This window comes from Charadrius vociferus, unplaced genomic scaffold (assembly GCF_000708025.1).
Source record: "Charadrius vociferus isolate BGI_N301 unplaced genomic scaffold, ASM70802v2 scaffold812, whole genome shotgun sequence".
In the NCBI taxonomy this organism is placed as follows: domain Eukaryota; kingdom Metazoa; phylum Chordata; class Aves; order Charadriiformes; family Charadriidae; genus Charadrius; species Charadrius vociferus.
Window position 1 is genome coordinate 239595 of NW_009647037.1, and position 14766 is coordinate 254360.

Genomic DNA, 14766 nt, shown 5'->3' on the forward strand with positions numbered 1-14766 from the left:
TGAACCCACAGGATCTCCACTGCAAAAAGAACTAAAAGCCAGAGCAGGGGTTTGCTGAAGACACGGGTTATTTCAATCCAGCATATGCCCTTCGTTCATTTAGAGCTGTCACATTTTGGCGTCATCCAAAAGCTTTTTCTGCCCTTCTCTAGTAGTTTTAGTTGAAGTACAGTTGTCTGAGGACACAACAAACCCTCACCTGAAATAGGATAAACAAGCAAACAGCTCTTTCATTTATTAATCTGTGACTCTCTTAATGCAGAATCGCTTCTCCAGGCGGACCCAGAGCCCATTGACACCCCATTTTCTCCGGACACTGCTTGATCACTTCCAAGGACATTAAAAAAATACACGTGTTCTGAACACCCGCCCCTGCTAGCGCAGGCCCTGAAAACAGGTAGTTTAAGCCCTCCTGTTAGTATCACTGAAGACGTTACCCATGTGTATTTCCATCGCTTTCTAAATCCTAGCCCGCCAGAAATAAATATGTTGTGGCAATGAGTTCCACAGGTTACACGTTGTGTACAAGTTTTAATTAAAAGTTAAATAATTTAAGACATTTGTTTACAGGCAACAGTAGCGGTTGCTCACTCTGTACATTGCATTTATTAGACATCAACAAGGGAAAACAGAACATTTGGCACAAGAATGCCAATTTTTTTTTTTTATTATTATTTTTGGACACATGAACACAAAATATCCCTGCAGGCTAAAAAAAAAAAAATACATTGCAAGTTGTACACGACCAGCATCTTATCGCAACATGGGGCTGCTAACCCACCCATAACAGCTTAGAAAGAGTACCTCGTATTGCTATAGACATACATCCAGTCCAAAGTTAATAAAATACAATTTTAAACATTACAAGTCTAACAATATAGAAACAAAAATTACATCGTAAGTCAAAATGAACAAATGCAAACATTTTACATTGAAGTTTCAGCCTCTAGACATAGAAATATGAAAATGTCAATAGCAAGGTATAAGAAAATCTGTAAGTGATATTACAAGATCTTTCCTCCAGTGCACAAGGAAAAAACCTTGTAGTTGAGACAGTATTGATACAATGCCCTCCGAACCCTGCCTTCCGAAAATGAAAGCAGAGTTACTCCCTTGCTATTGAGCAAGAAAAATCCTACAGCACATCCACAAAGGTAGTCTGGGGGTGGGTTCTGTTAAACACCGGATCGGAACAGAGGGGCCCTTCCCCGTGGGACGGGCAAAGCTGAGGTTCGGTCACTCTGACGCTTGCGTTGGGACGCGGGACGTGCTGCGCGAGGCGTGTTTCACCCACGCATGGCCACCTCTTGCGCCCTTTGGATGCAGCTACAGGCACGACACTGAACTGTGGTACTCACAACAAGAATACGTAAGCCAGGCTGTTCAAATGTTTGAGACGGGCTAACGAGTGATGGCCAGAGCTTGTTCAGAATTCAGCTGTTCACAAAGCAAGCAGAACTGGTTTGAAAGTGGGATTTCTGCCTTTTTTTCTGTTTTTCTTTTTACATGTCAACCACCCCCTTCCCCAACTCTTTTAAACTTTGCTACATTTAAAATCTTGCACACCACATAGCTAAACAGTGGCCAACAGGCTTTATTTATAAAAAAAAAACAAACAAAAGAAAAAACAAAAACAAACCCAAAACACCCTAAGAACTACATCTACAGAATGCACATCTTCCCATTGATTGACACATGCATAACGATTCGGTCAGTCCCAAGGGGTTAATCCAGACCTCCGGCATTGGCCGCAGACCTGGGTAGGACAGCACTGCCCAGACCTTGATCTTACCCTTTCCACCACGCACCGGTCCCGAGCGTCAGCGCTCTGCTCCCAGACCCACAGCACAGCACCCTCACCCGCGTTTAGGGCTGCTCAGCAGGAGATGGAGTCGAGGTTCTCGCCTGCGTCCCGGGGCCAGCTGAGGTCTCACAATCCGCATAGTCTGAGGTTAAATATTCAGTCCAGTCACAGGCAAACAAAGGAGCGGCTCTCACTTCACTCAATCTGAACTAGGAATGCTTGGCACTGGACAACTAACTACCTGGTGATAAAATTAAGTATTTCTTACGCACCCTCAATTAAACCAGTCACATCCTTGCCTAGTGCACTAACTCAAAACAGCGATCTTTGATCCTATAACCTAAAAAAGGGTGCTGAGTTTCTTTTCAAGGTGCCAAAGTTCTCCACGTGTGTTGGGTCAGTCAGAGTTCATTCTAAAAAGGGGGTTTTTGTATTCTCCCTGAACGAGTACTGAGAAAAGCAGCCATCTAGCTGAAGCAGCGGTCAGTCTCCCACCCACATGTCCTGATTTTATTACACAAGTGAGGTATTCTTTAAAAAAAAAAAAAAATTAAAAAAAAAACTAAAAAGAACCTTTTTTTTGTCCTTCAATATAAACCTGCCCACAGTACATGCCAGGAGCAGAGTTCACTTCAGTCTCATTTTCAACAGAAAAGAAAAACGTTTAAACTTAATTTAATGAGACATACTACTTGAAAGAAGGTTATAAAACTGTTTGAAGACTGAGTTCAGTGTACTCTGGTACAACTGAAAAAAACAGCATTTAGAAATGTAAACTTTAATTTATTTACAAGCTTAAAGACTGAAGGAAACAGCATTTCATATTGCTGAAATTTTGAGGGGGCTGGTTCCTAAGCTTTGGAACAGCAGAGAACTTAGCAGCAAACCCCACACGAGTATCAGAGACCACAGTGCAATCGTTGGACTTCTCAAACTTCTGTTATCAAAGTAGCGGTGTTGGCTCTACTCAGTTTAGGAATAAGCTTTTAATCTGCGCTAACTCACGTTAACACTAAGAGGAATCTAGTCTTAACCTACTATGTTTGTGGATTCCAAGAGTACGCAGGGAAACCAAGCCCCTCTGCTTTCTTACACGTTGCAGCTGAAAAAAGCCAAGCAGATTAAAAAAACCCTAATTTCTAGGCTGGGACAGAATCAGATGATGAGTCTTACATTGGTTAAAAACATGCTGTTGAATGCAGTTGTGTGCGCAACCTAGATTCCCAGGGAAAAAACGTTTAAAATGCTGGTACAAGTCCTCAGGTTGCCTGTCACACAGTACGTTTAGACTGTACAGATTGGCAAGCCTTTCCTACACGTAACACCCAGTTTCCAAGCTTATAAAAAATGTTGTAGACAGGACACCAACAGTGAATATAAAACAGTTAAAAATAATTCTTAAAAAAAGCATGGAAGTGCGTCTTTTCTAATTAGTTTCAGAAACTGCCAAATTGTGTGTTCAGAAAACGACACGAGAATGTTGGTTAAACTCATGCACAATCCTCAGCTAGAAAATTACACTGTTAGGGGGCTTAAAAAACAAATATTTATTGCCAAAGTTAAACCTTCTATGAGAAAAAAGTTTTAAAATCACTTAGATTTATCAAACCACACAGCAGCATAAAGTGGGCACTTTTGTAAAAGTTTGCAAAATACCTAAAAGCTAATTTTTTTTTTGTTTTTATCATTTTTAGAGGGGGAAATGATGGTTCAGTACTTGTTACGATACCATGGCAGTATTATTTATAACCATTATAATTAAAATCTACTGACAGGCATCACTATCTGGTTATATTACACATTCACAGAACAAGAACCACCTATTTGAATTCGCAGTATAGTGCAATTGCTTTGCAGCCAAAGTCTGCAGAGATTAAAAAGATAATCAGTAAAACTGACAAAAAACTGCAATACCTGTGAAAGTTATGCTGTTAAAAGGCATTTACAGTAGTGAAGTCTAAAATCTCCATTAAAAAATCTATGGCCCCACACAATAGAACAATTACATTTAACTGGAGTAAAACATTTTGCCATAATATGCATACTCACTAAGCAGTGCACGAAGACAGGGAATCAGTCGTCATGATAAACTAATGGGATGAGAAGATAACTTAAAAACGATAGCTAGCAAAATATTCAATAGAAACCTTTCATGCCAAGTCCTTTAAAAATTTCAGGATGATCGGCCTTTTGCGCTTTGAGGTAAAAATTCAGTCCAATGCATCAGAAAAGACAGTCTATGAATTTCTAGTACACAAAATAATGAAACAAATGGCTCAATTGTGTCGGTGCATCAGACATTGCTGTGAAGTACAGATTCAGTGCGACTGTTCAGAGCTGCTGGTAGCGGGCAGTCTGAAATCAGCTGGGCCCTAGCTATCGCAGTCGGCATTCAAAACATTTCAGGACTGCATGGGTTGTTGGGTTTGCCTCATCTTCCCAGGTGCTCTCAAGCAAAATACATCGTATGCTGAGTATCGTGGTGGATCTGCACTGCCTTTGCCAGAGCCTGAGGATCACGGCCGTTGCTCTGTCCTGACACGTGGCTGCCTTCAGCACTGTAAAGACGCAGACGCATCAGAGAACCATGAAGAATTGGGCCAAGCAGCATATAATTCGAGTCCATTACCTGGCTACCAAGCCGAGGAGGCACGGTTCCTTACCTGTCGTGATCCTTGTCCACGAGATGGTACCTGGCTCTAAATGCTACCAGCCTGGCGTAGTACGCAGGAGCCGGAATAGAGACTGATCGCGTACACCGGACATACGTGTGACACAGCTGATACGTCAACAGCTGTAGCTCATCTGCAGTAAAACAGTTGTCATCCCACAAGACCTGGTAGTGGGAGGGCCGGCTGGTTCCCTGCGGAGAACAGGGGAGCATCAGCAAACACAGAGGTGGTACCTGCAGGCTGTACCTTCCATCAGTGCACTGAGGAGTAAGTGCCAAACGGGCACTGAACTGATGCGACTGTAAGTCTGCCAAGCTATAAATAACAGCAACATTACTCATCAGGACAGCGGCAGGGGTTTAGTCCCACAGCCCGAGCACAGCGGAGCTGAAACGTTACCTGAATCCCCGCATGGCTACAGAGGTAAAAGTCAAATTCAGAAGGATGTGTGATCGTGCTGTCCACAGTAGTGCCCGCTGGTACGTTGCCGCTCTTACCCACCTATTGAGGAAAGTTTATTATTAGCCCATGGTTTTTTTTGGAAGTGACCCAAAAATACCTCCTAAGGTAGGCTCTACTCAAAGCTGTTTGAGAATTTACTGCTCAAAAAGGTGGAAAAATATTAAGGTCATTTACATAGGAGGAATGAAAATGTTCTCTGAGAGTCCATTTTTAGAAACTTCACCAAATCCAATTGGTGTGTCATCGGAGAAAAATAAAATACTTGCCAGCACCATTAAAATTGCCGAGTGGGATAAAGCCTACACAAGTGATTCAGGATCTGAAAACGCAGGCTTTCTGGAATAAATTTATTTCATACCCTTGTTTGCACTCACACCCCAGAGATCTGTATTTTTTAAGCAAAACTGAGATCAAGAACTTTCCTAAAGAAGGTTCTTTAGTTGGCTTGTGGATTTATGCCATAGGCAAATCTTACAGACGCATCTGGAGACAGCACAGGCAACAAACTGAACAGCTCGTTCAGTTTATAGTCAGGAATCCCAGACTATAAAAACCCAGGCTACAGCTCCAGATACACAAATACAGGGATACAGAGTACGCCTACTCCAAAAGGGGCTGGGAACAAGCTGTTCCATCTGACCGCTTGGTCTAGAGCAATAAAAAAGGGGAGGAACTGGTTATTTTGGTAGAGAAAAGATGTTACTGCACAGAGCTGCTACTGCTCCTAGAGGTTAATTCCGTTCTAGTGGGCGAGATGGATTCCACCCCACTTAACCAAACAATCTTACTTTCCTGTTGCCATCACCTCCTTCTTATGTAGTCAACATTACTTGCCCTTTCTGTTTTGTCAGCACAGAATAGTCTGGTGTGATGCCTTTTCTGCACAACAATGTAGGTTATTCCTGGTCTATAATCTTCTTCCAAACTAATACAGGCCTTCCGGATTGCTATCAGTTCTGGCCAAGCTACCTAGAAGTAGAAGATTTCACTATTAGGTGCTGAATTCAGTACATATATTACTACTTTCATATTTTTTTTCCATGTACAAATGCTACTTTGTAAGAAACATGATCAGACAGGATAACTGTACGTTGTGCTTGCCCAGGAAAACTCCATCAAACTGTTAATTGTGCCCTTAGCAAATGCAATCCACATAAATATATATATCTTCAAGGCCAATCCCTTTTCAGAAGCAACAAGGAATCGTTAGACAATACCTGCTTCATCTGCCCTTCTGATACTCCCCCTCTGTAGTAAATGATCCTTGTGGGCTTGAAACGAGTGGATTTGTAAAATTGGATCAATAGTTCTCGCACCATATTAGTCAGGTCCTGTATCACCTCCTGACTGTACAGCAGCTCCTGGGAGGTCTCCTGACGGGAGGTCTGCACGCGCACTGTAGCGCAGTAGCGGCTCGGATGGCCGTCCATGCTGCCCACCACCGCAGCGATGGAAGGCTTCTTTCCATCCCCAGCAGGAGGGTGAGTGACATCTGCTCCCAAAAAGATCACTGGCTGCTGGAACACCGAGGGCCTGTTTAATATGATTAAGGTTTATTAAACAATAAATAATAACCATAATAATACAAAGACGGGTGGTAAGGAAGAAAAAAACCCTACAACTGAGGAAAGTATATCCTAACGATTCAACAGAACTAAAACCCTGTCAGAATATTTAAGGACAAAGTTCTCTGCCTCAAGCTTTTGCAGTCCAGAGAGAACAGAAAGTGAAAAGGAAGGGGCCAAAGACAAAGTTACAAGCGTTTATCAAAAGTCACTCTTCCTTACTCCTTTTCTTTCAATTTGGAAGGAAATACAGTATGCTTAAGGAGGTGACAAGAGGAAAAGGTAGACTGAGTGAACGTAAAGGCAGGAAAGAGATATGGGGGGAAAAAAAAGCCTTTGTGAGCTTGTTCTCACACGCACTGCTGGATGGCTCTGTCACTAGAGATGAGCCTCAGCACAAGGCTTACAAGGAAGATTCTGAATGCAGAAGCATCCTTCTCTGTCCACTTCAGACTGTGGGTATTTCTAAAGCGTGTAATAGCACAAAAGGTTATCATTTTAGCAAACAAAACGAAATGACAGCCTTTTGCTTGACAATCCAGACTTCAAGGAGAGCTTTAGATTTAATCTCACCTTTGATGAGGTACAAGCACGTTGTTGATTCCTCCAAGCTTCGCATTTATCTTCAGACACAGGTTGGACAGCGTTTGTGGTGAGGTTTTTACCACATTCTTTACCTGAACGCACTGAGTCGCCATTCCTAGAAGAGTGTCACCAACCCGCTTTACTTCAGCTGTGACAGAAAAAAAGTGGCTCCAATTACCTGACCAGTCAGTAGTTCCACCTGCTTTCTCTCTCCCTCCCTCCCTCTCACCCCCTCGAAATGTTATTGTAATTCATATACTTAAAAGCTCACCAACAAAGGTTCAGTTTGCTCTTGGTAATATACAAATGCCCCAATCATGCCTGACAAACCCATCTCCAAAAACACCTTTTAAACAAAATATTGCCTGCTCTGTCTCCTTCCCACTGCAGAAGCGCACAGTGAGATGGCCACTTGCTGTACAACTAATTAACGCTTGACAGCCTCTTCTCCATACCGTACACGGGCGTCTTTCCAGGCAGAATCACCACGATCAGCTGCAGACCGACATAAGTCAGTTTTAAGTGTTTAAACATGGGCTCCACACTGTCCGCACCCTGGGCGTATTTACAGAAACAGGGCTGGCCTTGGATCGGCATCCCTGCATCCTTGGAGATCTTGCGCAGCTGGTCCGTAAAACTCCTGTGAATGAAATACAAATGGATGTGCCCTGGCTTTTTCGCTATGTTTCACTTTGCCGTTAATTTTATCAACAAGATCTAAGCTATTTCAGCTATTGCACAGCACTTCCAATTTGACACTACAGTAATTATTTTTTAGCAGTTCTATCACTATAAGAAACTCACTGACAGGATTCTAATCCTGTTTGAGGAGGTTTCATAAGCCCCTGTTTCTGCAATTTTAGAAGTCTTGGGGAAACAAACATACATTTGAGCTGAACATTGAGGCAGATTCCCAAACTAATACTGATGCTCTGGTAGATTCTTTTACTCCTCCACCAAACTTATCTGAGCATTATTGCAGCCATGATTTTTGCCAAACATTTCAGCGGTTCACACAACCTCTGTCTTTAGGATTCTGTAGAGTAATTTGAAGTACAGGGGAAAAAACATCGTGTATGTTGCGTGGGTGCCAGTAAAGGTTAAGAAAAAACAGTAGTTCCTGTTTTAGAATGAACGACCATAATCAGTTATTTGTAAAAACAACAGAATACAAGCGGAATGCAGTCTCCAGAGCAGGAAACACAGCCGCAGTGGTAAGGGAATTAATGCTTTTCCTAGCTGGCCAATTAGGTTATGAACTTTGCCATAGTCTCCTCCCAAATTGTAAATATTTAAGACACTGCAGAACTGTCATTTCCTCTTTTTACTATTAGATGCATTAAAGTCAACTTATATTGCGTATCGCCTTCCAGAAATATGAGGAAAATAAACCTTGAAATAAGTTTCCTGAATAAATAGGAAAATACTTACTTTAGTAAGTCTTCCCTGCATTGTTTTTGAGGAGCAAAACAGGCAACAGCCCAAACTTTAATCTCAATGCCAGCATAGAACTGTTTCCCTCTCATGTCCCACACACCTTGGTTTGGTGTGGCCACAGTCTTGTTCTAGGTAAAAATCCAAAGGCAAAGTAAAAATAAAATGCTGCTTTGTTTTGACTATAGCCAAACACAGTGCTCGTACAAAGGAAGCCTTGTGAGAAGATACAGAGAGCACTTAATGAATTTAAATAACCTCAGGACAAGGTATTTGACAAGACATGGAAAACTCACCCTGCCTCCATATTGCAGCATTGGTGCTGGCAAAACTCTGCCTGTCAACTCTGTCATTTCATTATGGACAACAATACCAAACTCCTTCAGGTATGGATCAGGTCCACCAACCATACTGTTACTTTTCACCTGGTGAAAAGAAATGTATTTAAGTAGCTACACCAAATGCTTCGGGTAGCTCTGTCCTCTTTGCCATGAACAGGCTATCTATTTAAAGGGATTTGGTTTTTTTTTTTTTTAAAAGTATTTGATTTTTTAACTTCTGCAGTTCCGGGTCATTCTGCTTATCATTACATGTGCTACAATGCTTCTGGAAAAGCTGTAAGTGACAAACGCAGACTGTTCAGCTGGAAAAAACACTTACTAGTCTGCTGATTTCTTCCTGTCGATCCGGCGCAGATCTTGCAGTTGCTTTTATCATAGTTGACGTCTGATTGTCTGTTAGCTTCTTGATACATCTCTGGCCTGCCACTATGTTACACACCTACACAGGAACAGCGAGAGGTGGCCTGATCCCGTGTAACAGAGGGATACACCGCAATGCAAGAGAAACTGAGATTCTTACCTCAAGTGGTAAGTATGTGTGTTTCTGTTCCTGTCCTACTTGGAGACAGGGAAGGTGAGGATATTTTAGCTGCAGACTGTATTTCTGCTTAAAATACTGAGCTACTGTGCACTCCATAGCCTGCCCATTTTCCAGCTGCAGGGGAAACCTATAAAGGACATTTGTTCTGGTTAGACTTTTCAAGTTTTTTTTTTTTTTTTAAAGGGAAAAAAGGTATGGAAAAATCTATTCCAGACTAGAAATGCTGGAAACATTTATTTTCCTTAGCTACTGGATCTCTTCTTTATGAAAAAATTTTACTGACTATATACTGAATTTTTCATAGCCATTTTTAAAATTACAGCCTTTGATAACTATATGTAAAAGCCAGGATACAACTGCAATTTTCCTGTGTTGAAGGAAATAAAGCAGTTGTCTAAACCTACGCTACTCCTCTACTCCACTAAGACTAAACATTCTTGTAAAGCCACACAGCTGCTTCACCTCCAGAATCAACTGTTTTTCATACACAATATACATAGTACCTATAATAGGTTCAACATTTTAAAACTGGTCAGAAAGTGCTCGTATACATACGTCTGATGACTGGCTGGTCGCCGAGTAACGTTGCAAACTCGGTATTTTCTCTTCATCTGGCCACAATGGGTAACCTCTACTTTTAGACCTGAAAACCCAACACAAAAGTCATCTAAATAAATTCCAGCACAGGAGTCACCTTTGAGAAGGATGAGGGCAAAAAGGAAGATGTCAGCTTCCCAAGCGCCTTGCAAATTATCGTTACAATGTAATACGAGCAGGTTTCCAGTATTTTGTTGCAGCACCTTGAGAACAAGCCTTTACCTCTGATTTCTTTGGTAAATTTGACGCGCTGGGAGTCTGTAAGAGGCTTGGTTTGTTCATTGATGTTCTGGATGTCCAAGACCTCACACATGAACTCAATGATAGGCTGGGCGCGATAGAAAGCAGTCGCTGACACTATGATAAAAAAAGAAGACATTTCATTTAGAAGCAGCGAGAACTCCGTTGCATTAGTGAGACAGAATTTCCTACATACCATCAATGTTGAGCATCATGTTCCACATGGCAGGCCTGACCGACTGGTGGAAACCGAACCAGACCTCCCTGCCGCCTCCCAGGGGGTGGTAATAACCTTCAGGAGGGGAGAAAAAGGAGCGACCCACAGGAGTGTACCTGAAAAACATAAGAAAATTAATACTGTCATCATTCTTTTCCGATACTCCTTTTTACATTCACGCTTATAGCATTTGAAAGTACAGTAAATTTCTACAGCACGTTAGAACTGTTAGAGCTAACTTATGGCAAGCACACAAAGCCTTTACCGACAGCGCAGTTGGAAAGGCTACAGCAAATTCCTGTTAGAAACATGACCAGCAGACACAAGTCCTGAGTTCAGATCAGATTTCCCTATTCTAGTGTAAATTTGTAAGGCAGGCGTCTAATTACACAACTGCATCCCTCCTACCGCAGGAAAGCGTTAATTGCAGTAGAATAGCAGCAAGTAATAACCAATACAAACGTTAAGACAGATCTAAGATTAAGCCAGTCAGGAAGGCACCCAAAGTACCCACCTCATGGAGGGAAGGTGCCGTGTGATTACATCAAGCGCCTGTACAGAATCTTCAGGAACTTCATTCAAGTGCCCCGCCAGAGCTTCCAGCAGCAGCTGAAGGCTGACGACTGACACCCACTGAATGGATACTTTAAATGTCTGGTCCTTCCCCTCTCCTGGAAGTGTTACCTCCATATCCACCTGACAGAGCCAGAACAGGATACAGCATGAGCTTTTGTTACGGATTGCGGACTATCACAACACTACGCAACCTTATGTTTTTCTCCTAGGTAACCTCCGAATCTATATTTTTGACGATTAGTTTGTGTAATTCTCTTAAAATATCACAATTGGTTGCCTTAGGATTTTGAAAGCTTGTAATTTATTCATCTAAGAAACTGCAGTGAGGTATCTTTAAGTGCAAATTTTAAGTAGTAATTAGTATGGTGACATCAAAGCTCTGGAGAACTCAGTCTTTTTAAGTCAGCCAATTAATAGCAAGATGTCTTGTGAACCAAAAGGAAGGCATAAAAAACCCTTTTCGTCAAAAAGAAGGTTCACTGGGAAACACAAATCTCAGAGTTCCAGCACAGTACTTGAGATCATTGCAGGGGGCTTGAACTAGATGGCCTTTAAAGGTCCGTTCCAACCCAAACTATTTTATGATTCTATGATTATTCTCACACGCCACCAGCCCCAAGCATAAACGTGAACTCTATTTTACGTATTCCTCGTGGCACTGTACCAGCAATAACCAGATCCCTGGGGGGAAGAGCAGGCGGGTTACGTTGTGTATCAGCAGTGGTTAGTACATTCTGCAATCTGTTAGAGCCAGGGCGCTGGCAGCACGGCCCAGAACACGAAGGGCCAGTGCAGCTGATCTCATTGTTGACAGTACTTGTGCCACACGTTCTTACGGAACAGGAGGACGTATCTCAACAGTGCAGCCAAACCAAAACAGCGTATTTTGCCATCTACAACTACTTTATCATTTAGCAACAGATCAAGGGTTAGAACAGAGAAAAGGGAAGTTTCTATCGGGATGAAATAAAAAAAAACCAACAATCTACTTGCAGCGGAAAGAGCACAACATACTAATTCGCACTATCACTGGCAAATTCTCCAACTAAACAGCTGGGCATCAGAAACCCAAAGATGACAAAATTCAGTAAAACACCAATAAGTCCCTAGAGATCCCCAACTGGCACTGCCTGTTGTTTCCAAGGCTATACTAACACATGTGACAGCATTTTGGGTTTGTGTCAATAAAAGAATACTTTTCAGACAATACTGTAACAGTTTCCCCACAAAAACTTAAAACTGCTTATAGTAACACTTACTCTATCCCGGCCTATAGGTAATGGGTGTGCAGTATACATGTTCCGTTTCCCATCGTATCCAGGCTGCCGATCACCGAATATCTGCATCTTGAAGTGCCTCACCATAGTATCCACCACCTCTCTACAGAGGGATTTACCGAGTTAGGTTGAACACAAAATCCAGCAATGGTCTTACACAGTTTGAAATTCCATTTTCACATTTTCTTAAATGAGCAAGGAAGGAGAAACAGCAATGCACCAGAGTATATTCAGTTCAACACCAGGAGTTTTAAAAGTGACCTCCAGATTAAGACACCTAAATTTCAACATACAGGTCTCTACAGGCAAGGCAGGTAGCCGTAATGCCAGCAGAGACATGGGCAGCACCGGCAGCAGAATGTGGAGAGCTGTTCAAACACAGCAGTAAATACCTGCCTTGCGGTGAGTGGGGGTGCTCTGGGTGTTGATTCTGCTGACAAAGCAACCATATGGGAACCCTAAAATGTTGCCATCCACCTGCAAGCTGAACTCCCTCCGCTCAGCTGCTAACACACATTTGTATAATAGACTGTGGCACAATTATTAGGGACATTCACTTGCAGACTGGAAAATAAAACCACCTGTAGTTCAACGCTTAGTACATTTCCTAGAGCCTCCCACATTACAGGCCAAACATCTTAATAAAAATAAGGAGAATATTATATTACAGTTCACTGAAGAGCAACTGCTAACCATGGTACAAACATATTAGCAGATGAAGAATTTCTAGGTCGTACAGTTTTCTTAAATTGAGGCACATACACTTTTAAAATTTTTTTATTAAACAACTCATACCTGTTCACTCTTCGGGGGCGTTTTTCTGGTTTGATATCTACATCGTAGTGATAAACATCAATCTTAGGGATCTGAACCTGAAAATGGTTGGCGAGGAGGCGGATGGGTTTCCCAACAGTCCCCAGGCCTGGGCGACGGGGCGGCTGGAAAAGGCTTGCCGGGGGCCCTAGGGAAGTCAAATAAATATGCATGAGATGTAATTGATCATTCAGTGCAGTATCATTTCAGGTGTACTTTAGCTGAAACATCTTTCTGACAGGGCAGAAAGAAACCTTAAGTCGCTTTCTGAGGTTGCAAATGGAGGTGTTCCAGGCGGCACACAGCCTTCCAGCTGCTCGGAACTTTCAGGTAAAAAAACATATTCCCTAAAGCATATATAGATTAGTGCCGTAATTCATCCTCAAAGTTTTAGTGACATTTATTCATGACTGTGGTTATGAACTTGACAGAGTCCTGAATGGAATGCAACCATTTACATATTAAGTATTTTTATATAATGTAAAGATAAATATATTCCTATCACCATTTCTAGAACTAGCCAGTAATCACACAAGCCACATTTTTTCATCTTTTTTCACTGTAATCTTAAAGTTCAGATGTTAATAATTGTCACTCCTGGAATACTTAGGACATACATCCCCAATTTTTATCTGAAAATTGATATTACCTGGAAATAGGTAAGGGATATTTTTATTCTAAACTAAATTTAAAACGTATTTCCATATTGGATCTAAGCTAAGACAGTTCTGTCGTTTCCGTTACATCACGAACAGATCACTTTTGTTAATAGTGAAATACTTTTCCCCTAGAGCACAATTTCAGCCAATTTAAAACTCCAACACAAAGAAAGCAGTGAGGAAAGGTTTGGGCTTTCTTCTAAGAAGACAAGTAAGGAAGAAAGCATAAAGACAGGTACAGACTCCTAACAGATGTGGAGAAGAATTGATTTGGGCAAAAGTAAAAGCTTCAGGAACAGTTCTAAGGAGGAAATTATTAGAGGCTTCAAAAAGTACTCACACACAACTAGCCACTAGTTAAGTCTTTAGTTAACTTCCTCAAAAGCGTTAAGATCTGAGATACCATGTTAACAAGATTAAACAGCCTTTTTTAAAGTCTATCACTGCCTGAGTTCACACGGCGCATAAACCAAATTGAATTGGTATGTTTTCATGGATTTTGTCTGTATCTGCCAGTGTTTAGTGTGATCAAAGCTTCTTTCCTCTGTTGTAGAGTAGGAAAGGCAAGGGGGGGGGGGAAAGTATTACAATACAAGAATGCAGCAATAAACCAATCATAAAACTTAGGGCAAATTTAGTATCGTAAGACTGTGTCAACCTGCCAGTATCCGTTTAAGTCAAAGACTCACAGTTCCCAGGAGGGAAGAGAAGTAGATAAGCTGTTGGAGGATGAAACTCATATCTGGGTATACTTCAGGGTGCAGCAATAAAACTTTAACACAATCCTAAACCAAACTCAGGAGCAAATCCAAGGAGCCTTCTACACCAAGTTTATAAGTCACCCAATGGCTACTACGTGACCACTTAAAATTACTGATCTGAGGACAGCAACCCTGGAGTATTTTTAAGCAGAAGTAACCCTTAGAGCGTGTAAGCAGCTGTAGCCCACTCAACACGTCAGCTCCCCAGCGCTGCAGCAGCGG

The 14766-nt window shown here is 41.8% G+C and overlaps 1 protein-coding gene across 1 annotated transcript; it reads right to left on the reverse strand.

The window, feature by feature from the left end:
- Positions 1-3477: 3477 nt before the first annotated feature.
- On the reverse strand, positions 3478-13297 carry AGO4 (argonaute RISC catalytic component 4). The gene is made up of 17 exons (XM_009895610.1): positions 13107-13297; positions 12294-12414; positions 10973-11154; positions 10438-10574; positions 10224-10358; positions 9960-10047; positions 9384-9531; positions 9183-9302; positions 8819-8947; positions 8520-8653; positions 7544-7728; positions 7077-7236; positions 6156-6471; positions 5773-5907; positions 4876-4977; positions 4468-4667; positions 3478-4362 (listed from the first exon to the last, which is right to left on the reverse strand). The coding sequence occupies exons 1-17, from the start codon at positions 13295-13297 to the stop codon at positions 4254-4256; spliced, it is 2592 nt and encodes an 863-aa protein (XP_009893912.1). The 3' UTR covers positions 3478-4253.
- Positions 13298-14766: the final 1469 nt, after the last annotated feature.

What these genes read in the sequence shown, in the direction of transcription:
- AGO4 (XM_009895610.1), bottom strand. Translation starts at nt 13,297, where the DNA reads ATGCATATTTATTTGACTTCCCTAGGGCCCCCGGCAAGCCTTTTCCAG. An exon ending in GTGCTTGTACCTCATCAAAG is followed by an intron (nt 6,472 to 7,076) that starts GTGAGATTAAAT and finishes CATATTAAACAG; the next exon opens with GCCCTCGGTGTTCCAGCAGC. An exon ending in GTAGCCATGCGGGGATTCAG is followed by an intron (nt 4,668 to 4,875) that starts GTAACGTTTCAG and finishes TGTTCTCCGCAG; the next exon opens with GGAACCAGCCGGCCCTCCCA.